We start from the raw sequence: 25,030 nt of genomic DNA on the forward strand, positions 1-25,030 counted from the left end.
TGGCGTTATCATGCTGCAGTATCACTGGTCGAGATTTTTGTCCCGCAAATCGTCTTTTACTGTTGATTTCATCTGCTAATTTTTTTAATTGACAACTGTAGCGTTCTCCAGTAACGGTTTCTCCTGGTTTGAGTAACTCATAATATAGCACGCCCCACTCATCCCACCAAATACAAAGCAATATTTTTTTCCCAAAAACATTACGTTTTGGTGTTGATGTCGTTGGTTGTCCTGGGTCTACCCAATGTTTTCGACGTTTAGGATTCTCATAGTAAACCCACTTTTCGTCCCCTGTTACAAGTTTCCACAAAAAACTTTTTTTTTTATGTCGTGAAAGCAACGACAGGCAGGTGTCAACTCGTCTCTCTCGTTGTTCTGGAGTTAATTCATGAGGTACCCATTTTCCTTCTTTTTGAATCTTACCTAAAGCATGTAATCTTTCAGAAATAGCTTGTTGAGTAACGTTTAACTTTTTCGCAAGTTCTTGTTGTGTTTGTGCAGAATCTTGATTCAGTAATTCTTCCAATTTCTCGTCACTGATTGTTGAAGGTCTTCCAGAGCGTGGTTTATCATTTAAATTAAAATCTCCGTTTGTGAATTTCCGAAACCATCTTCGACAAGTACTGTCATCAATAACACTGTCATTATAAGTTGCACAGATTATTCTTTGAGCTTCAGCAGCACTTTTTCCTTGATGAAATTCATATAAAAGACAATGGCGGATATGCTCATTACTTACTTCCATTTTTAACTTAATAAAAAAATATATATATCGAAGATTAATATATTAAAAGTTTGATGAATTTAAAGAGTACAAACAGCTGTGCATGTACATATACGTATTCATAGGTAACCTATAAATAGCTGTTAGATAACTCCATCTTTGAAAAACGGGTAGAACTTTTTTGTACACCTAATACAAGAATATGTTTGTAGTTCTTCTAAGTGTTGGTCATTGGACCCACGTGATCTATATGGTAGGTATCCATAGGGACATCACCTTTGCTAATGGGATTCAGCAGTCCCTCTGGCTTACCATGTTTTTTCTCGGCCAAGATACAGGCAACACAGCTTTCGACTACCTGCTTAACTTTTGGCCTCATCCCTCTAAACCAGAAGTCCTTCTTGAGAATTTCTTCTGTCTTATTCACACCAAAATGCCCTTTTTCATGCACTCGTCTTATCACTTGATATTGCATACTTTTAGGCACTACAATTAATAACTCACCATTTACATCTTTATAAACTAACTTATTGCGCACCACATACCTATTCATATCATCACACTCTTGATTACGTAATACAATCTGTAAATCATTATCTGTTTCTTGCGCACTCCTCACACGCGTTAAGATTCCATCGTCATTCTCGCGTACAATTAAAACTGTCGGTAATGGATTTCTACTCAAAGCATCTACGTGCATCATACTTTTCCCAGGCCTATGGCAAATTTCGTACTCGAAGTGTTCCAATAATAAAGCCCATCTGGCTAGTCGTAAACATAGTTTTTCTTTTTTCATTGTGGCTGTAAAAGCTTGACAATCTGTTATGATCTTAAATGGGATTGCCCATAAATAAACTCTAAATTTTTTCAAGGCTTTTATTATTGCCAACACTTCCAATTCGTAACTACAATATTTTGCCTCGGCCTCGGTAGTTTTTCCACTAGCATAATATACTGAATGGAATTTCCCATCATTACAATCCTTTTGCATTAGAATCATGCCATACCCTAAGCATGAGGCGTCAGTATGCAACTCTGTTTCAGCTCCTATTCTATATAAATTCAAAACAGGCCCGCACACTAAAGCGGCCTTTAATGCGTTAAATTCTTCTATCTCTCTCGCACCAAAGTGAAACTGAACACCTTTCTTTAACAGGTCAGTTAAGGGTCTAGCTATTAAGGAATACCTGGGTACAAACTTTCTAAAGTATCCTGTTAAACCCAAAAAACTCTGTACTTTCTTAATTGTGTTTGGGACCGGAAAATTACTTACAGCTAACGTTTTATGTTCCGAGGGCTTCACTGTACCTCCGGATACAATATGCCCAAGATACTCGACCGTAGTTTTTACAAACTGGCATTTTGACCATTTTATTACCAACCCGTGCTTAGCTGAAACTTCTAAAACCATCTGTGATCTTTTAACAGCTTCCTCCAAGGTCTTCGCGATAATAATTAAATCGTCCATGTCAATAACCAATATACCATCTTTTATTAACGTTCGAAAAATAGCATTTATGTATTGTTGAAAAACGGTAGGGGAGATAGACAATCCGAACGGAAGTTTCCGAAACTCATATTGTCCGTCGGGCGTCACAAAAGCTGTGTATTTTTGACACTCTTCCGCGACATCAACGTGAAAAAACCCGTTCTTTAGATCAACAGCTGTAAAATATATTCCTTCCGCTAACGCGTCTAGCTGATCTTCAATCAAAGGCAAAGGTGAGAGCGGTCTCAAAATAATTCTGTTTAATTTTCGAAAATCCACACACAGCCGGGCCGTCCCGTCTTTTTTCCGTACAAGAACAATTGGACTCGCGTACTCTGAGTTTGAAGGACGGATGATGCTTTCCTCCATCCACATATTTACAATATCGTTAACTTCCCGACGTTCCGAAGGAGACAACCGTCGGGGTCGCGAAACAATTGGCTCGTCAGATCTTAAAATTATCTTTGCTTTTATTCCGATATCTTCCGTTTTATCTGGTTTATAATTTGTTATAATCTTAAGAATCTCTTCCCGGTAATATTTTTCTGTAATGTGAGACAAATCTACTTCGTCGGCCTTATCAATAACATTAATTTGGTGAATGTAAGATTCTTCCGATTCATCAAAGTAAACATGATCGTCTTTATCAATTTTTAAAAATTTAACGTCTCCATGCCGGACGCGGAGTTCAACTTGATCTAGAAAATCAGTACCTAGGAGAATAGGATGTTTTAATATAGCATCGGGTACGACATGATAAGTAACAATGTATACATCATTTTCTACAGTCATGCTAGTAGTAAACTCACCCATAGTTGCATTCATACCAGACGCCAAACCTTCGAAACATACCTGTGTTTCTCTGAGGGTCGGTGCCCCCAACCGCTCGTACTCACTCTTACAAATTAAGGTCAGATCAGTACCTGTGTCAACTAATGCTAGAGTCTTATAATCATTAATTGAAACAATCTTCTGATACTTTTCTTTCTTTGGACGCGATATCACATACACATCTTTCGGCTTATTATTATCTGGACACTCCGCCGCGATGTGCCCGAAACCATTGCACTTGAAACACTTTTTACCCTTTTGTGAATCGGGGCACGCGGAAATTACGTGCTTTTCACTCCCGCAATTATAGCAACGTTTCACTGCTGCCGCGGTGAATTTCACTTCACTATTTTTCTTCTTGTTCCTGTCGTCAGCTCTTCCAGGTTTGTCACTCCGCTCCATTGCTTTGGTCTTCGTCTTTGCAGCTTCCTGTTTCATGCTTTCGTACTGACTGAATCGTTCCTTCAGCTCCTTAATTGTTTGAGCTCCATACAAGATTGAACTGTTTACAGCTTCATCGGGAATACCTTCGATTATATACTTGATAACTACACTCACTTCAAGATTGACTTGGGATGCGATCTGCAGCATCTTATACGCATAGGTCTGTAGTGTCTCGTCAGATTTCTTCTTCCGTTTCACGAGTTCCCGGTGCACTTGTAAACTGTCCACTGTTTTCTCGAACTCTTCCTTCAGCGCTTTCTTTAATTTTGTCCATGTTCTGCTACAATTCTCGTACTCCACGAATAATTCCGCGGAACCTTCTAACAGTCGCTTAGCATAAGCCACTTTCTGAACGTCATTCCATTCGCACAGTTCCGCCATCTCCTCGAACTTTTGGAGCCATCGTCGTACATCAGTGTGATCATCGCCACTAAATTTTTTCAGCGTACCTTCAACGTCCTTGAACGTTAACAGCACGCGCTGCTGACTTCCTCGGGGCCGGCGAATGACCGGTGTTCCTCGGGCGCCAGCTTCACCATCGTGCTCCGGAACCTGGAGTTGGTTCTGGTGATCGTTCCGTGCGGGAATGATCTCATCGTTTTCATCTTCATTGTCTTCTTCATCTTCATCGTCGTCGTCGTTGCTGTCTGCTTCGACTTCTTCTTCTTCTTCGTCTTGAACTCGTTCCCGTTCAACCAAAAGTGCAGCTCGCAGACGTTCCAATAGCTCACGCTTACGACCAATGGTTCGCAGGTGCCTCTGTCTGAGCTCCATCCTGAGCTCGGGAACCCTCATCCGCGCGAGTTGACCCTCGTCCAACTCTATCGCGTTAACACCCCGCGCAACATTGTCAATAACTTCATCAGCCATTATCTCCACGACGCGCACTTATCAAATCGAACAAAACACTTCACGTCTTTAAACTTACTTCCCTCACAATCCGTCTTTCGTCTTAGATTATTAAACTTTTATATGCCTGTTTGCTGTAATCCTGGACGAGCCCCAAAAATGTAGAATATAGTTTTTTAAAATATATTAATTGAAAGGAATTACAGGACAAGGCAATGTTTTTTTTTTAAAAAGTATAATAATGGTTTTATTTTCGAGGGGAGTAATACAACTGCTTACTAGCCTGGATGGTGTTAGACTAACTTAATCTATCCCTTAAAATTTTTTGGGCCTCTCGGTCCCTTCTCACCCCCATCTCTCAACAGCATACTTCATACACTCCTACTTTCGCCCGCTCTCTCACTCGCACTTAGGCTACAATATTTCTAATAGTCTTGCGAAGTAACTATATTTTGACATCTGGCGACAGCATGTCGAGTAATACTGGTTACTCACCTAATCCTTAAATTTATGACCACTTATCCTTACATTTTGAAACTACTTAAAAACGAATATTTTTACTAAAGTAGGAACAGAGAAAATATTTACAGCAAAACATTTTTTCTGCTCCTACATAAATTTTTATTTTTTAAAATTAAAAAGTACCAAAAATATTTTTATCATTGTTTACAGTATTATCAAATAATTCAGCAATCATAAAGATTTTCCACTACTTGGTAGTTTTCGTCGTAATATTGATTGTTGGTTTCAATGCAGGTAATTCATAAATATAATTATAATCACACATTTTAATCAGTTACAAGTGTGGGTGATAATAACTACACGATTTTCCGTTTATATTTCTTATATTTAATGAAAATTTTATGACAGAGATATTCACGTAGGTTTAACTGAAAAATATACTTTAAAGGTAATCAACATGTTTTTTGTTAATCTTGCGTTTGAGACCTGTACTCTTTATTTTCACGAAATAATTTAAAATTTATGATTATGTACAACAATTACATTATTTCATGCTATATATGTTATAGAAGTACACGGAAAAAAATAGGCGCTGCAACAGGACTGCGCCTTGTTGCATTACCTGTTTTTTTTCTGTGTAGATGCTAAGCCAAAAGGTTCTAAATAAGACGGGTGCCCAACCTTCTTAATCTGTAAGTTTTCATTTTTTATTTTTTTCTCCAAAAAAAAAAAAAAATACTAATTCAGAATTGATTCTTAATCAATCTATAAGCTACGATAAAAATTAACTTGAAGCGTTAAGAAATGAAGTTGCAAAGATAGTAATCTGAAGCAATAAATACATCAATTATTAAAGAAACGAACAAATTTTCTTATTCCTTTTAATATAAACAAATAATTTCAATATTAAAACATCATATTAGGTGTACAAAAAAGTTCTACCCGTTTTTCAAAGATGGAGTTATCTAACAGCTATTTATAGGTTACCTATGAATACGTATATGTACATGCACAGCTGTTTGTACTCTTTAAATTCATCAAACTTTTAATATATGAATCTTCGATATATATATTTTTTTATTAAGTTAAAAATGGAAGTAAGTAATGAGCATATCCGCCATTGTCTTTTATATGAATTTCATCAAGGAAAAAGTGCTGCTGAAGCTCAAAGAATAATCTGTGCAACTTATGGTGACAGTGTTATTGATGACAGTACTTGTCGAAGATGGTTTCGGAAATTCACAAACGGAGATTTTAATTTAAATGATAAACCACGCTCTGGAAGACCTTCAACAATCAGTGACGAGAAATTGGAAGAATTACTGAATCAAGATTCTGCACAAACACAACAAGAACTTGCGAAAAAGTTAAACGTTACTCAACAAGCTATTTCTGAAAGATTACATGCTTTAGGTAAGATTCAAAAAGAAGGAAAATGGGTACCTCATGAATTAACTCCAGAACAACGAGAGAGACGAGTTGACACCTGCCTGTCGTTGCTTTCACGACATAAAAAAAAAAGTTTTTTGTGGAAACTTGTAACAGGGGACGAAAAGTGGGTTTACTATGAGAATCCTAAACGTCGAAAACATTGGGTAGACCCAGGACAACCAACGACATCAACACCAAAACGTAATGTTTTTGGGAAAAAAATATTGCTTTGTATTTGGTGGGATGAGTGGGGCGTGCTATATTATGAGTTACTCAAACCAGGAGAAACCGTTACTGGAGAACGCTACAGTTGTCAATTAAAAAAATTAGCAGATGAAATCAACAGTAAAAGACGATTTGCGGGACAAAAATCTCGACCAGTGATACTGCAGCATGATAACGCCAGGCCTCATAGAAGTTCAATCGTCCACCACACTATAAATGATTTACAGTGGGAAGTTTTACCGCACCCGGCGTATTCACCAGACCTTGCACCGTGTGATTTTCACCTATTCCGTTCATTGCAAAATTACTTGGCTGACAAACACTTACAAAATGAAAACGAAATGCAAAAAACAATAGATGATTTCATTTCGACAAAAGATCAAGCCTTTTATCGCCGTGGGATCCATCAGTTGCCTGAGCGTTGGCAAAGGGTAGTAGATGCTGATGGTGGTTATTTTGATTAAAATTTGTATTTTATTTAAAATTTTTAAATATATTTTTTTTTGACAAAAAACGGGTAGAACTTTTTTGTACACCTAATAGTAGTTGATGCGTTTACCAAATTTGTTTGGCTATATCCGACGAAGTCGACCGATACATCGGATGTACTTAACAGACTTCGAAGCCAATCAACTATTTTTGGGAATCCTAGAAGGATTATTTCTGATAGGGGAACGGCGTTCACCTCCAACAATTTTGAGCATTTTTCCTACTGAAAGAGAGGAAAGTCCTTATTTACTCTTATGACAAAACAAGTCAAAAAAGTCACGCATAAATCATTCTCTCCACAAACATAGACAAAAATTTAAACTTTCAGATGAAGATCTGGTGAACAAAAACTACTGTGCCGTGGCTAAAGCCTACCCCCTTTTTACGGAAGGCCGTTTTCTTACCTATTTCAAGTATATACGCTGCAAAGCCCCTTTTTTCTCCTCAGATGACACCCTTAGTCGAAAAATATAATTAAGTGGCCTAGGGCGAAAGTTAACTGGAGATGAGTTGAAAGAACTCGCCCCATTGACATGTGGTGTCTAACCACAACCACCAATCCATACTTCTGTGAGCCAAATACTACTGTCAACTCAGGAAATAAAGAGACTCTGGTCGAAATGGGTTTGAAAAGGCCCACCGTGGCACCAGTTCCCTGAATTGGTGAACAGGTTGCATCAAGGCAAAATGTTAAGACGCAACCTCCTTTTAACATCCTAAAAAGGGTTACCTCCATTTGTATTATGGAATAGTAAATTGCAAAGTACATTTCTCTTTAAAAGACTCAACTTTCATAATCTATTTTAAAATGCTTTGAAAGTTATATTATCCACATAGGTTAGCAATTCTATGAAGTAAGATGTTATATTTATAAGCCTAAATAAATCAATATTTAGAAAAAACCCTACCGAAAGATATATATATTAGTCAAAACCACTGTTAAATTTTCGATGTCAACTAGCTGAAAGTCTATTGAAGAATCTAGGTACAAATTCAGAGAAACTTATGGATTTAAGTAGAACTCTACAGAAAATATTACAGCACAGAACCAGGTTTGACGAAGATGATTTCTAAGGATTTTTCATATATTGAAATAAAAGCATTTAATATCTCGTTTCTATAATTTATCACAAAATATTGCCTAGTGGAAATATATGATTAAAATAAAAAATAAAAAAATCTTCGAGGCTCTCATTATCGCTCCGTGCAAAGCCAATGAACTACTCAAACGAAGAGCAACTGCATTTTTTAACGAGACATACATGCAAAGAATTTCCGGTCCTGGAATTTATCGTGTATGCTAGCCGAAGTATAAGAGAGATCTGATCTTTTCTCATTTGCGACTATACTGGAAAAAAAAATAAATAACGTAAAAAACACTTATAATAAGGCGTAGAATAAGAAGAAAAGTGATGGAAGAAAGGTAAAGAATAAAAAGAGTATCGTTCGATGCAATTATCAACATTTTTATCGAGAGCTCCCCTGTTGAAATTGAACGTTGTATAACATAGCTGTTACTCCGAAAATAATGAGCAAGACTTTTCCTTATATCTCGAAATTTCAAAATTTCTTGAAAAATAAAGAAAAATATAAAGATCTAACTAAAATCAGTAATATGATTTGTGATTCTTGATTCTGACTTTATTTTTTAAAATGAGTTCTTATCTGTTTTCAATAATTTTTAGAAAAAAATACTGAAGAAAGGTTGACCCTGAGGGTCAACTCTTTGAAGGGTTACCTCCTATTTTTTTTTGTTTTTAATTGGTACAGAAAAGGATTTGGAAATAAACAGGAAAGGTTTATTTTAGTGAAAGGCTTATTAAGAAATGATATAAATAATGTGGTTTGCCCAAACTTGGAATCGAACCCAGACCTATTTGATTTCACGTGAATGCTCTGCCAGATAAGCTACCGGGCCATATACCGAGTTCCGTTCAATTTATGTATATCAATTGAGTCACGCTATCCATTACACTGCTGAATTTGTAAAATAACTTATAATCTTCATCAAACAAGAATATACATAAAGCATTTCTGCACATTCTGAAATTACTATGTTTAGTAAGGTAGACTTTAAACTGATTGAGATATTTTTTGAGGAAATTTATGCTTTTTATTGAGCTCAAGAGTTATTTAGATTTTGTAATCGATTGGTTAATTCATATTTAAGAAATTGAACAAATAAAAACTATTTTATTGTTTTGTATTTCTTAACTATCTTAGAACCTATTCACTCGGACGATCTCAAATTCACAGAAAAGCTGGCAGTTGAAAAGCTCTTTCGATTGTTACCTAAATGATTCTGAACAATTTATTATTTATTTTTATTTAATTATTATATTTTAGTTCTAGGGTATACCCTTTTAGAACCACTATTCATTAGTTAAAAAAGTAATAGAGCTTACACACACACACACACACGCGTTCCAGATGGTCAAGCCAGACTAGCTTCCTAAGAAATCAAAACGTAGACATTGGAAGACAACGTGATTTTTGAAAATCGGTGAAAATAATAACTTTCCGTGTTGTTAGAAAATTTTCGATTTTTTAAGTAGGAAATTAACAAAACATTGCTATAAGAGTAATTAGGTTAGGTTACAATAACCACCTAAAACTTCAAAAATCGTTGATAGTTAATAAGGCAGTACTTCATTTGCTCAAAGGTTAGATTGCTATATTATCCATATTGTTTTGTTTTATCAACCATAAGCGCAATATTGCGATCAGAAAGATCGCAAAAATAACAATCTATTGTACACGGCGAAATTATTCTTGTTTGAAATGTTATGGTGTCATAGTAAAGCCGGATCATGTTAGTCATCTGCAGAAAATGAAAAAAAAACACAAGCAAAAGTTACTATGATCATATAAAAATTCATGATGGTTAGAGTAATTTATGACATAACCGTTGTCAATTTCATTATAGCGATAGGAATTTTCGCGACATGTTTATTTCAATTTCAATTCCAGTAGGTGGTCAACATGGTTCGGCTCTACTGTGACACCATAAAATTTTAGCTGAGAAAGATTTTTCTACGTAGTTATTCTGTCAAAGCCATTAATAACTTTATGAAACACAATTTTTATATTAAAAATCGGTCTGTCAGTTGACCCTGCGGGCCAGCCCGAAAATTTCCCGCCGTTTTCGAGCTCCTTGAGCTCGAAAATACTTTTGTATGCATTTGTTTAAAAAAAAAAAACGTTTTTTACGATTTTTTCTCAAACGATATCTCATAAACGAATAAACCGATTAAGACGATTAAGAGGGCAATCGACGCATTTTATTGAGTTCTACAACTGATCAGACTTTGAAATTGATTTATTGAGTTGTTTTTGAGAAATTTCGAAAATACTAAAAATTTTTTTTTTTTAATTCTTTCAACACTGGTTTTTCTTGAATGACTTAACCGATTTTGATGGTTGAGGTGGTATTCGGTGCGGCTTATGAAGCTTCAGAGCCTAGTTGATTTTGGAATGAATCCATCGAACACATAAAAAGTAATCCAAAAAAAACATTTTTAAAAAAAGTTTATTTTTGGAATATCTCTGAACGAGCCCCACCGATCAAGCTCAATTTGTTTTGCAGCTTTTAGATATTGACAAGCCGCGTCGAATGACACCTTGAAGATTAAAATCGGTTCATCCGTTCAAAAGTTACAGATATTTACATACATACATACATACATACGTACGTACGTACATACATACATACATGCACTCGGACATCATTGTGAAATTAGTCAGGATAGCTTCCTAGAATCTCAAAACGTCAAGATCTCTTCGAAATACGATTTCCGAAAATTGGACTGAAACCAATAACTTTCTGAATTTTTGAAAATTTGCAATTTTCTTAGTGGGAAGTTAAAAAATGACACATTTTTATAGAAAAAGAATTTTCGACAATTATTAATTGCTATGAAAAAAAAAGTCGATTGAAAGCGTACTTTGGGTCATTGAAAAAAAAAATGGCCTTTCGTTAATATGATCTCTTTGTTAATATAATTAATTAATATTTAACCGCAGAACAAACAAATTCTTACACGCGAATTTAATTTTGCTAAAGAACAGATTTTGGAATTTATATTTTCACCTATGTGAAAATTATCACTGATATTATTTTTTTTTATTTAACATCCCGCTAAGAAAATCGACGATTTTTGTTTTTTTTTTTTTTTAGGTGATAAATTTTATTGGACTCTGAAACTCGTTTGCCTGAGGGCCATAATACATAACAGATACATTGAATTTTTGTATAATCTATTATAAATAATCATTATAATTAATATTAAATAACACATAAAATAATTTTAAACGAGTTAAAATTAATGTTCATTCATTGACTCAATCAAAAAGATATATGAAATATATAAAAGAGATAAAAATATCTTTAAAAATTCGATAACTTATAATTTATACCACACATATTTTATTTTTTATAAGTCCGTAGTTTTTTCAAAAAATAATGTATAACCGGCTAATCTAAACTCAGCATGGTTATTTAAAGCAACTATTTCCAATGGTAGTTGATTCCATAACCTAATACCAGATAATACAAATTATGTCTCATAAGATACTGTTTTACAAGGTGGTTGACAGAAAACATCATTTTGTCTTGCCGCACAGCCACGAATAGATAAAAGTATGTATAAGGAAATTTTTTCGTAAAATTATTGCGATAATATTTAACAACAGAGATATCAATTAAATGATTACTTACCAGGATATCCTTCGGGAATGACTATTTCTGGACCAACTTTAATATCATGTCGATAACGATGCATCAGAAGAGTCGCAGTCACCCTCAATGATCGTTGTTGTTGTTTGTACAAAAGTATCGGTCGACTTCCAGCATCCTCAACTTTCACAACTCTCGGTAATGAAAATCTATCGAGAAACTCCCTGAGAGGCACAAATCCACCACTTGATCCAGCAACTTCTGCTGTTGCTTTTCTTGAACTTGGCAGAGAATCATCGCCAGTGCCCGTAGCTTCACCACTTGAAAGTGTTGAAAATTCACCACTCGATGACATGTTTCAAATTTTTTCCTACTTTGATGATCCTATTTACACTAAGATTTATATTTTCAAACTACAGTATGTATATTGATATCGAACATTTATTTCACAGCACAGATTTAGTCTTTAAATCTATTGATAATCTTTAATTCTATCACAATCTAAAACAAAAGACAAAAAAAAAACATTCTAAAAATTGTGAAACATTTATAGTAAAGTAGTCAATTATAGTTTACTGTTATACTTCTATCACATTAGTTATATCTTGTGAAATATTCTGAACAAGTATTTATTTCCATAAAAACTCTTCATGGACAATAGTATGTGTAATTTTAAAAAATATTTAAATGGTCTGTGACATTTAGTCAGTAAAGAAAAAAAAAACAAAGAAAAAAAATTAATGAATTCACTTTCAATCTTCAAGATCGTAGTTAAAATAGGTTACCATGTGAAGAATTATTTTTGAGAATGGGTATTTCAGTTAACGGTAATTACATTTGAAACTTTTGACGTTAGCAATAATGATGATGATGATGATAATGATCATGGTGGTGATCAATTTATAAACGTAATTAGCTTGTGACATACCGCAAAGTCGCCACTTGTGTTCATGAACTGAATATTAATCTTTTTATATATTTTATGCTACAATAAACCGTTTATTTATTTATTTACACTCCAGCAATTGGAAATTATAATTTATACTTTTATGAAAATGCTCTCACCTGTATTATATATTTTATAAACTTTATAAACTTTGCAACCAAAAGGATCAATTTAACTATTGCTATCAATATATATGACTAATAGTTAATAACTGTATGAAATTTAAATTACACGATTAATCATTAACAAATAATGGTCACTTTCGTTTTACAAGCTCCAAAAACTATTTCGTTGATATTTTTCTAATTATAAGAGATAATTATCCATTCCGTTCAAATGATTCTCAGGTGAAATTTGAGTGAATTCATTACTTAAAAAACTCATGTATTTAACTATATCCTGTTCTTTAAAATTCAAAGAATGAAAATTGAAAAAAATGTAAAAAGTATAGGGTATTTTTAAAAATGTTATTGTTATTAAATAAAAGATTACACAAACTTGCTGGTAGTTAACTCACCGGATGTAATAAAATAATAAACTATTCAAAGTAACTGTAATGATTATACTTAATATTCCATTGTATTAATAACGAAGACGTCGTTCAACCCGACACTTAGAACGAGATCGTAAGACTGACGCGAGTCACAAGTGAACTAGTGAATAGTTGTGACCGGCCCCTTCCTCCACTCCTTGACGCGCTCTCAACATCCCCTCTTGCGTGCTCGAATAAAAAACATCTACAGTAATTTTACTCAACTTATACGATGAACAAATAGTGATTTGCCTTGCTTGATCCCTATTTTTTTCTTTTTACTTCGACATTTTCTATATATATTATTTATACTATCAAAACTGGGTAAAAACATTTTTGCGACCCTTAAGGGGAACACTAGTGTGATTGCCTGAAAGTATTCAAAGTATTTAAAAGCATTAAAAAGTATTTAAAATTTTTTTTTTTCTAATCGTTTTAAATGCTTTCTTTTAATGAGGGTATGCTCCAGAAAAAAGTCCCCCCCACTGCAATAGTGATAGCGACCTTCACAGTGCATGAAATCACAAAAAAAAATCGGTCTGTCGGTTGACCCTGCGGGCCAGCCCCAAAACTTCCCGCCTATTTCGAGCTCCTTAAGCTCAGAAAATTGTTGTAGATACATTTTCTCTTCGAGCTCGAAAACACTTTTGTATGCCTTTGTTTTCGAAAGAAAACGTTTTTTACGATTTTTTTTCAAACGATATCTCTCGAACAAATAAACCGATTAAGACGTTCAAAGCGACAATCGACATGTTTTATTGAGTTCTATAACTGATCAGATTTTTGAATTGATTCATCAAGTCATTTTTGAAATACTTTCAAAATACTAAAAAAAAAAATTTGGAATTAATCGGGTCAGTCATTTCGAAAATATTTGGAAAAAACCATTATCCACCATTTCTTGCTCCCGCGATATCTCTCGAACAAATTAACCGATTGAGATGTCTAAGGCGGCAATCAGCGCGTTTCATTGAATTCTAGAGCTGATTAAAATTTGAAATCGATCGCGTCGGTCGTTTCAAAAATATTTAGAAAAAACCATTTTTCACCATTTCTTTCTCCCGCGATAACTCTCGAACGAATTATCCGATTTTGATGTTTGAGGTGGCAATCGACGCGTTTTATTAAGTACTAGAGCTGATTAGATTTTGAAGTCGATCGTATGAGTCGTTTCTGAGAAATCAATAAAAAAGTAAAAAAAAAATTTTTTTTTTTTTCGTAATTCGCAAATATTTTCGAGTCTATTCGATCAAATGATCTGAAATTTTCAGGAAAATTGACGGCTAACAAGCTCTTTCGATTGCCACCTCAACCATCCAAATCGATTCATTAGTTAAAAAGTTACAAAGAGTTTACATACATACACACACACACACACACACACACACACACACACACACACACACACACACACACACACACACACACACACACACACACACACACACATACATACACACACACTCGGACATCATTCTGAAAATAGTCAGAATAGCTTCCTAGGACCTCAAAACGTCGACATCTGATGAAAACTCGATTTTCGAAAATCCGGGTGAAAACAATAACTTCCCGAAATTTTTGAAAATCGTCGATTTTCTTAGCGGGAAGTTAAAAATTGAAATGTAACAAAATTAAGTTTAAAAAAAAAATTCAAATTTTGCGCGAAAATTTGATGATTTAGGCCTGCCAAAATTACATTTTTGATTCGATCGGAAAACGAGAGGTTTATGATACGTAGAAACATTCATAAAAGAAGCTGCAATTCGAATCAAATCGATCGGATGATTTTTTTTTGCGAGAACTGCAGCAATTTTTAAAAATGTTTTTTTAAAAACCGATAAACGGCTGCTCTTCAGATGGCTGTAACTCAAAAAAATTATTAGAGATATGCTTTTAAATTTTAGCATAATATTTTTGAAGCTCAGGTAGGATTAGCCGATGATGATAATTGGGCCAGCGTTGGACCTTTTTAACTTCTTGCAAAGAAAATTGCAAATTTTTAAAAATTCGGGAAGTTATTGGTTTCAGTCCGATTTTCGAAAATCGAATTTCTAAGAGATCTTGACGTTTTGAGGTTCTAAAAAGCTATTCAGACTAATTTCAAGATGATGTCCGAGTGTATATATGTGTGTATATACGTTAGAGTGATTCGTTTTGAACGACTATTTTTTTTTTCACTCCTACTTGAAAATATTGTTATAGACATTGAAAAAAAAATTCCCGGCAAGTTTCAGCCCTTAATTTTAATTTTAAGTACTTTATATTTGATTTTGAAGTTTTCCCATTTAAAATACATAGGATAATCGGGATTTTTATTTTAATTCTCTATAATTCAGACGCATTTTAAGTTATCGGATCGCCGTTTGCGGCATTTCATAGGTAATTTAATTCTCTTTGAAAGCCTCCTCAATAATTTTACTCGGACTTTGATTGTTTTTTCTGCATTGGTTTTGAAAATAAATTTTTTAATAATAATTTGGGTTTTAAGTTGATATTAACTAAATAACAAAATTTACAGAAAAAGTGCAGATAACGATTTTTTAGGAAATTTTATTCGCTACAAAAAAGATCCTCTTAGTTAAGTGGCTCAAGTTCTTCGTTCACGTAATATAGAGATTTTAGCAATTTCGTAAATAAAATATTTGTCAGAAATTTTTCCAAGTTCATCAATTTGACCCCGTCTGATTTTAATGACTGGATTGAATTAATGAAAAGAAAATCATTTACTGATCTAAAATTGAATTTAAACGGTATTTGGTGGAATTTTTTGACAAATATTTTATTTACAAAATTGCTAAAATCTCTATATTACGTGAACGAAGAACTTGAGCCACTTAACTAAGAGGACCTTTTTTGTAGCGAATAAAATTTCCTAAAAAATCGTTATCTGCACTTTTCTGTAAATTTTGTTATTTAGTTAATATCAACTTAAAACCCAAATTATTATTAAAAAATTTATTTTCAGAACCAATGCAGAAAAAACAATCAAAGTCCGAGTAAAATTATTGAGGAGGCTTTCAAAGAGAATTGAATTACCTACGAAATGCCGCAAACGGCGATCCGATAACTTGAAATGCGTCTGAGTTATAGATAATTAAAATATAAATCCCAATTTTCCTATGTATTTTAAATGGGAAAACTTCAAAATCAAATATAAAGTACTTAAAATCAAAATTAAGGGTTGAAACTTGCAGGGAATTTTTTTTTTCAATGTCTAGAACAATATTTTCAAGTAGGAGTGAAAAAAAAAATAGTCGTTCAAAACGAATCACCCCAATGTACGTACGTACGTACGTATGTATGTAAATATTCTGTAACTTTTGAACGGGTGAACCGATTTTGATCGTCAAGGTGTCATTCGACGCGGCTTGTTAAATACTATAAGCACTGAAAATTTGAGCTTAATTGATACGTTGCGTTTGGAGATATTCTAAAAATAAATTTTTGTCAAAAATTTTTCTTTGGATAACTTTGAATGTTCCCAGTGGATTGATTCCAACATCTAAACAGCTCTAAAACTTTATAAGCCGCATCGAATACCAACTCAACCATCAAAATCGGTTTATTCGTATAAGGAGATTCGATACCGATTATCTTTCTGGAGGATCTCGTGGATTTTCTATTGTATTTTTGCAAGACTACAACGCCTACACACCAAAATTTTATTAATAGAATATGTTATGAATTGACTTACTTTTAGGGATTGATACAATATATTTTCATTATAATTGTATTGAATCATAACAAAAATTTTTTTTAATAAAATAATTTTTTTTTTTAATGAAATAAGTGATTAAAAAATAAACGCGGAAGTACGGCAACAGCGCGCTATTACTAGCTGGAGTTCAGATCCAATATGTAAGCAGAAAAGAATGTCAGCTGATTGTTGTTTTTAATAATTATGGAAGAAAGTTATATTAAAGATAAATCCCATCTGGCAGCCAGAATGGAAGGTAAATTTTTTACTAAGGTTAAGGCCAATTTTTGAAGGTCAGTTTTTCAATCCGAGATTCTTAATCTGGGATTTAAATATTGTTAGTATTCTTATATATTTATATATAAATGTACGAGCAGTACTAATTTAATCGCGTACTATTAAAATCTCAGATTGACCAAGTAGCTTTGAGTAAACGGAGTTGGAAACGAAAATATACATTAGGGTGTCCGTTATTTACCCAATTAGATTTTTTTACTTGGCCATGATAAAACCATTTATTTGTGATCCAAAAATAATAAAAAAGTTTATTATAACGCCGTTTAACCCTGCCTAAGTAATGATACATTCTCATTTTAGTACAATGAGAAAAATTTTATTACTTGCTTAAAAAAAGTGCACAGCAATGACTAATACATACTTTCGTGGGAAATTTCCCGCTCGTCAAAAAAGGTCTCTTATGTTTTTTTCGTGAATCCAACTATTTAAGAGATATTGAAGGTCAAAGTATGATTTGTTTAACAAAATTGGCGTGTTTGTTTGAAATTTGATAACTCTCTAACAACCAGACATAAAATTGAGCGGTATAAATTTTCATGTAGGAAATTTATCGCTCTTCAAAAAAGGTTTCTTACACTTTTTTTGTTAATCCAACCATTTAAGTGATATCGAAGCTCAAAGTTGGTGGATTTAAAAAATAATGTTTTTTGATTAAAATTCTATAACTCTTCAGAATACGGATATTCACTCGACCTTTAAAAGTTTTTTGTCGAAAATTCACTGCTCTACAAAAAAAGTCTCTTTGATTTTTTGATAAACTCAACCGTTTGAGAGATATTTGAACTCGAAATAAAAGAATTTTTTTACATCATCAGAGCAAAATTTTGAGTTGGTTTGTAAAACTTTTCTTTCAATTTAAAGCTTAAATATCCCTCAAACGGTCGAGTTTATCAAAAAAGTCAAAGAGACTTTTTTTTCTAGAGCAGGAAATTTCCGACAAAAAACTGTTAAGAGCTTGAGTAAATATATCCGTTTCCTGAAGAGTTATAGAATATTAATAGAAAAACATTATTTTATAAATCTATCAACTATGAGCTTCGATATCACTTAAATGGTTGGATTAACCAAAAAAGTGTAAGAAATCTTTTTTGAAGAGCGACAAATTTCCTACAAGGAAATTTATAGTGCTCAATTTTATGTCTAGGTGTTGGGAAGTTATCAAATTTCAAACAAAAATGCTAAATTTTTTAAACAAATCAAACTTTGAATTTCAATATCTCTTAAACAGTTGGATTCACGAAAAAAACATAAGAGACTTTTTTCGAAGAGCGGGAAATTTCCCATGCAAGTATGTATTAGTCATTGTTGTGCATTTATTATTAAGCAAGTAATAAAATTTTTCTCCTTGTACTAAAATGAGAATGTATCATTACTTAGGCAGGGTTAAACGGCGTTAGAATAAACTTTTTCATTTTTCTTTATTATTTTTGGATCACAAATAAATGATTTTTATCATGACCAAGTAAAAAAATCTAATTTGGTAAATAACAGACACCGTAATATACATACGTAACAATACATGTATTGATGAAAACACACAATTCATCAAAAATTCAAGATTTACGAATTTATTAAAATTTTTAAAAACGGCGCAAACAAATAATTAGATATTTAAAAATGAAAAATTAAATATAGAGCTCCAAGATTTCTCATGGAATTGGTAGAGAATGATGATAGATTAATAAACAAATAGGTAAATACAAGTTATGATTTATACTTATCTATAATTAACAATTTTAAATACGAGAGAGATTAAAGAGACATATGAAACTGGTATAGGGACACGGTTGACTTGCGCCACGTTCATATATATATATATATATATATATATATATATATATATATATTTAGTGGTTAAGGGTAAAATTTAACTATATTAAAATAAATTATTTAAACCAGCTAATAATAATAAATAAATGTTTTATTTATCTAACGTAATTAACACAGTAAAAGAAAATTATACAAAATGAAAATGCTTGAATGCGTGTTCGCAGCTCAGCGGTGTATCTTGTAATTCGGTACTGTCTCTACGAATGAGGTAGAAACGGAATATGGAAAAATCGATCTTCGGCATAGATTGCCGAAATTGATCTATCGTAATTACTGTAGCAACGCTACAGAACTCCCTTTGATTTTTTTTTGTTTTAAATTTAATACACGATAATTAAAGTAATAGAATATTTACAAATGATAGGAATAAATAAATAAGTAAATGAATGAGTATAATACAGTGGTGAATTCTTACTTTGTAAAAAAACACTTTTATGTAAAAAAAAATTTTAATCGTGTAACTTTTTTAAATATTAAACCGGACTCGGCGTTTTTGGGTCTCGGTTGCTGTATTATTCGGTTGGGAGTTTGTTATCGTCATCGTCGTATCGATTGGATTCACCTCGTAAACCAGCTTCAATCTGTCCACTGAAATAGCGATTTGTCGTCCACGACAATCGACGATGAAGTATTTATCGTGTCGGATTATTACACGATATGGACCTTCGTATGGCGCTGTGAAAGATGGTCCAACCTGGTCATTCCGTACTAGTCCATGACTGCAAGTACTACGGTTCCTGAAACAGAAAACAGAATGCTTGCCATAACGCGACGTTTCGGCCGGTGGCAATGAGTTGAAATGACGTATTAGAGTATTGACGATGTTATGAGGCGTAGTTTTATTAGCGGGAGATAGTAACTTACCGGGTAATCGTATAGGCTCACCGTATACCAATTCAGCCGGGGTCGTCTGGATGTCGTCTTTCCAAGCAGCGCGTAAGCCGAGCAAAACGGCTGGTAATGCGTCATACCATGACTTTCGCTGACACAAAAGTGCTGCCTTTAGCTGACTTAAAAGACTCTTGAAGTTCGGTTGTCCAGGTTGTCCAGGTACCGTGTAAAAATGCGGCATAGTTGTCAAGATAACGCAGCGAGTATTTATCGATTAAAGCTCGCTTGTTGAGTGGTCGGTAATCACCGCACGACCTCCATTCTACGGACTTTTTCTGCGCTGAATGAAGTGGTGAAGACCAGGCAATGTTGAATAGTCTGCAAATACCTTCCTCAATCATTTTTCGGAACTCGGCTTGTGCAATTTTCAATTTATCTGGAGCCAGGCGTCTTGTTTTGCACGAAACTGGCGGTCCAGGTGACGTTCGAATGTGATGCACCGTTGAATGTTTTTTCGATTGACTCTGAGTAGCATCAGGTCATGTCATATCGGTAAATTCTCTCAATAATTCCATATACACAGAACTACCATCGACTTCTTTGATATTTGTTTCTGCCGATGTCGTGTGAGAATTTCCGGGTGTCAATAAACCAGTGATGCCATCACAAAGGCATTTTCGCTTTAGGTCAACTGGTAAGTCATAATAACTTAGGAAGTCTGCACCTATAATCGGTTTAGTGACGTCAGCAATTATAAAATTCCATGACAATTCACGGCGAAGTCCAAGGTTTAATAGAAGCGATTTCAAACCATATGTTTGAATTATCGAGCCGTTTGCGGCATACAATTGGTAACTTATAGGTGTACTGATTGATTTCAGCCAGCTACGTGGAAATACCGACAAATCGAAGCCGGAATTGACAAGATATTCCGTTCCTGTAGTTCGGTCTCGGATAAACAGGCGGCGAGAAATCGATTGAGAATCATTAGCCGCCTCTATTGATTCTCGTTTGCTTTTCCCTGCCATTTGCAGCCGGGAGCGCACGATCAGGCATTTTTACCATGTTTGAAGTGGTACCAACAGAACTCAAACTTCTTTGGTACACGTCACCGTGATCGACTTCTGGATCTGCAGCGTTTAACTTTTAAGTTTCTCACTTGATTCGTGAGTTGCGCAATTTCTCTTTGCAGTGCGGCAATTTTGCCGTGCTCGGCGGTTGATGAAAATGAACTTGCTGAAGCAGCGGCAACTTGGGGCTTGAGCGATATACGTTCAACCATACGATCAGCTGACTCAGCAAGCTTGTCAAGCGTTGAGTCGCTGATAGCTTCAAGACATACTTGAATCTCATTTAGCATATAGGAAAACCAACGTGCTTTAATTATAGCGCCATCAATGCCGGGAACTAACGCACGCAGATGACTTAAATGTTGCGATGGTTTTCGATCGCCAAGTCTCTCTCTGTCGAAGGAGCTGAGTGATCCGTGCTTCTTCGGACCTCGTGAAGCATTTTGTTAAAGCGGCTTTTAAATCGCTGTATGGAGTTGTCCCAGGAGGCTGAAGGATTAACTGCTCGACTTCTGCGGCGACGCGAGTGTCAAGCAATGGAATCACCAGATCAAATTTTGCACGCTCTGTTGCTACCCTATGTGTCGAAAACTGCGCCTCAACCTGCGCAAATCACAGTTTCGGATTCTCCGTGCTGAACTGGGGTGCTTTGATGTTCACGGCCATATTTAATTTAACTGACATAAACGACGACGATCCCGATAAATTAGATTTGAATGTATCTTCGTCAGATGACTCGGATTTTATTGTCTTGTCGCTTTCGGTTTCAGAGCCTGACATCACCAGTCAACAATGTCAGTAATTTTGTACTGTGCTAGCGAAAGATTATCGATCACGCACGGCTCAGGAATGTGCAGCCGGTGGATCGGTCTAATCCTTTATGGTATTCCCGGTAACGGAAAGAAAATTATACGCGACACTGCACGAAAAATTAATTATAATTTTTTTATCACAGCTCGCAAAAACTTTTATCACTATTCGATTCACACTAAAGGTCTCTCGAATCAACACTGATGCGGAATAACGTCCATAAGATGCCCAGCAATGCACCAACGGTGATAAAAGAATAAAAACTGCACAATGATGAAAAAATCACTACACTAAATAATTCAAAAATAAATTCACACAAAAATAACTGTGGATAAAATTCACAGTCTCCGGTTAATCGGCAACGCGACAAAATATTGGCAGCAAAACGACACAACAACTCGCGAGAGTTTTACTAACTGTATACTGCACGTGTTCGACGCTTCCCTTAAAAAGAGATCACGTCGGGGTCACCAATTTAGTGGTTAAGGGTAAAATTTAACGATATTAAAATAAATTATTTAAACCAACTAATAATGAGTAATAAATGTTTTATTTATCCAACGTAATTAACACAGTAAAAGAGAATTATACAAAATTAAAATGCTTGAATGCGTGTTCGCAGCTCAGCGGTGTATCTTGTAATTGTGTAATGTCTCTACGAATGACGTAGAGACGGAATTTAGAAAAATCGATCTTCTAGGGAATTTAACGCTCTATAAAAAAAAGTCTCTTATCATTTTTAGATAAATTTATCTGTTAAAAGTTATTGGAGCTCAAAGTCAAGTTAGAGTAAATTTCGAAATTTTTTTACTTTTCCGGCGAAACTATTGGACTTGTCATAAGATGACATAACATCTTTTTTGTAGACAATTTTATTTCCTACAAATTACCTTTGACAAATTTTTTTTATATTCTGCATTGTTTTCTAGTAATTCTCATTTTCATGCCAAGCTCTTAAAATCAATCGGAACACTATTTTTTTAGGAGCTTGGCATAAAAATGGAAAAAATAAAAAACAAAATAGAATGTCGAAAAAGTTTATTGAAAATAATTTGTAGGAAATGAATTTCATCACAAAAAAGATTTCATGACATTTTATGATAAGTCCGATAGTTTCGCCGGAAAAGTAAAAAATAGGGGTGTGCGAATACTCGAAACTTCGGTTTATTCGAGGCGAATCGAATCGAACAATTCGATTCGAAATTCACCTCGAATATTCGAGATGTTCGAATAGTTCGAAGGATTCGAATAGTTCGAAAGATTCGAATATTTCAAACTTTTTGAAATCTTACGTTCATTGAGTTTTTGATCATATCGACTGTTTCCAGGTACAGATACAAATAATATAATAGTTTTTTAATTTAGTAAAGCCATAAATATAATTTAGGGGAAGGGGGGGGAAATGGGCCCTTAAAGTTTTTGGGATCCGTTTCACCCCCAATTCATTTGAGGCACTCAAAATTTTAGGGAGCCCATTTTGCTTTTCCTTCTCCTATTTACTTCTGAAATGTCGAAGCAGAAATGAAAAAATTGGTTTAACACTCGAGTAAAAACGATTAATTAAATTTAATTTAATTGAATTTATAACAAATCATTACTGTGAAATTTATTGGTATGTTAGAAAACATAACTCATTATAATAGTTATAGCAAAAATAATATAATGTATTTATAATAAATTTTTGATTCATTTAATAGACAAATCAGTTTTACGTTAATAATCTGAATCAAAACGTGTTGATTCAAATACAATAAATATTTTTTACTCGAATTCTAAATGAATTTTTCATTTTTCATATGACATGATAAAAATAAAAAATCATTAAACATTATTTATGACATTATTATTATTATTTATGACATTATTATTATTATTATTATTATTATTATTATTATTATTATTATTATTATTATTATTATTATTATTATTATTATTATTATTATTATTATTATTATTATTATTATTATTATTATTATTATTATTATTATTATTATTATTATTATTATTATTATTATTATTATTATTATTATTATTATTATTATTATTATTATTATTATTATTATTATTATTATTATTATTATTATTGTTGTTGTTGTTGTTGTTGTTGTTGTTGTTGTTGTTGTTGTTGTTGTTGTTGTTGTTGTTGTTGTTGTTGTTGTTGTTGTTGTTGTTGTTGTTGTTGTTGTTGTTGTTGTTGTTGTTGTTGTTGTTGTTGTTGTTGTTGTTGTTGTTGTTGTTGTTGTTGTTGTTGTTGTTGTTGTTGTTGTTGTTGTTGTTGTTGTTGTTGTTGTTGTTGTTGTTGTTGTTGTTGTTGTTGTTGTTGTTGTTGTTGTTGTTGTTGTTGTTGTTGTTGTTGTTGTTGTTGTTGTTGTTGTTGTTGTTGTTGTTGTTGTTGTTGTTGTTGTTGTTGTTGTTGTTGTTGTTGTTGTTGTTGTTGTTGTTGTTGTTGTTGTTGTTGTTGTTGTTGTTGTTGTTGTTGTTGTTGTTGTTGTTGTTGTTGTTGTTGTTGTTGTTGTTGTTGTTGTTGTTGTTGTTGTTGTTGTTGTTGTTGTTGTTGTTGTTGTTGTTGTTGTTGTTGTTGTTGTTGTTGTTGTTGTTGTTGTTGTTGTTGTTGTTGTTGTTGTTGTTGTTGTTGTTGTTGTTGTTGTTGTTGTTGTTGTTGTTGTTGTTGTTGTTGTTGTTGTTGTTGTTGTTGTTGTTGTTGTTGTTGTTGTTGTTGTTGTTGTTGTTGTTGTTGTTGTTGTTGTTGTTGTTGTTGTTGTTGTTGTTGTTGTTGTTGTTGTTGTTGTTGTTGTTGTTGTTGTTGTTGTTGTTGTTGTTGTTGTTGTTGTTGTTGTTGTTGTTGTTGTTGTTGTTGTTGTTGTTGTTGTTGTTGTTGTTGTTGTTGTTGTTGTTGTTGTTGTTGTTGTTGTTGTTGTTGTTGTTGTTGTTGTTGTTGTTGTTGTTGTTGTTGTTGTTGTTGTTGTTGTTGTTGTTGTTGTTGTTGTTGTTGTTGTTGTTGTTGTTGTTGTTGTTGTTGTTGTTGTTGTTGTTGTTGTTGTTGTTGTTGTTGTTGTTGTTGTTGTTGTTGTTGTTGTTGTTGTTGTTGTTGTTGTTGTTGTTGTTGTTGTTGTTGTTGTTGTTGTTGTTGTTGTTGTTGTTGTTGTTGTTGTTGTTGTTGTTGTTGTTGTTGTTGTTGTTGTTGTTGTTGTTGTTGTTGTTGTTGTTGTTGTTGTTGTTGTTGTTGTTGTTGTTGTTGTTGTTGTTGTTGTTGTTGTTGTTGTTGTTGTTGTTGTTGTTGTTGTTGTTGTTGTTGTTGTTGTTGTTGTTGTTGTTGTTGTTGTTGTTGTTGTTGTTGTTGTTGTTGTTGTTGTTGTTGTTGTTGTTGTTGTTGTTGTTGTTGTTGTTGTTGTTGTTGT

At 33.6% G+C, this 25,030-nt stretch overlaps 3 protein-coding genes across 4 annotated transcripts in view; all 3 read right to left on the bottom strand.

Moving 5' to 3' along the window:
- LOC103578206 (uncharacterized) overlaps positions 1–25,030 on the bottom strand; it is a 165,651-nt gene that overhangs the window by 134,843 nt on the left and 5,778 nt on the right. Inside the window, exons 1-2 of one of the 2 annotated variants that reach the window (XM_053740199.1) lie at positions 13,083–13,184; positions 11,662–12,120 (exon numbers count right to left, since the gene is read on the bottom strand). In XM_053740199.1, the coding sequence (XP_053596174.1) occupies positions 11,662–11,974 (313 nt within the window). In that variant the 5' untranslated portion in view covers positions 11,975–12,120; positions 13,083–13,184. Of the gene's footprint in view, positions 1–11,661; positions 12,121–13,082; positions 13,185–25,030 lie in introns of those variants that run through there. The other variant, XM_053740202.1, reaches the window with a different exon arrangement.
- On the bottom strand, positions 19,388–19,993 carry LOC106694119 (uncharacterized). Its single transcript, XM_014444337.1, has one exon. It carries the CDS (start codon positions 19,991–19,993, stop codon positions 19,388–19,390), a length of 606 nt encoding a protein of 201 aa, XP_014299823.1.
- On the bottom strand, positions 23,637–23,954 carry LOC128668052 (glycosyltransferase-like protein gnt13; the record flags this gene model as incomplete). The annotated part of the gene is made up of 1 exon (XM_053740215.1): positions 23,637–23,954. A coding segment is annotated over one exon (318 nt), but the record flags the coding sequence as incomplete, so codon positions are not given.

The sequence above is a fragment of the Microplitis demolitor genome, chromosome 1, assembly GCF_026212275.2.
Source record: "Microplitis demolitor isolate Queensland-Clemson2020A chromosome 1, iyMicDemo2.1a, whole genome shotgun sequence".
In the NCBI taxonomy this organism is placed as follows: Eukaryota; Metazoa; Arthropoda; class Insecta; order Hymenoptera; family Braconidae; genus Microplitis; species Microplitis demolitor.

What these genes read in the sequence shown, in the direction of transcription:
- LOC106694119 (XM_014444337.1), bottom strand. Translation starts at nt 19,993, where the DNA reads ATGCCGCATTTTTACACGGTACCTGGACAACCTGGACAACCGAACTTC.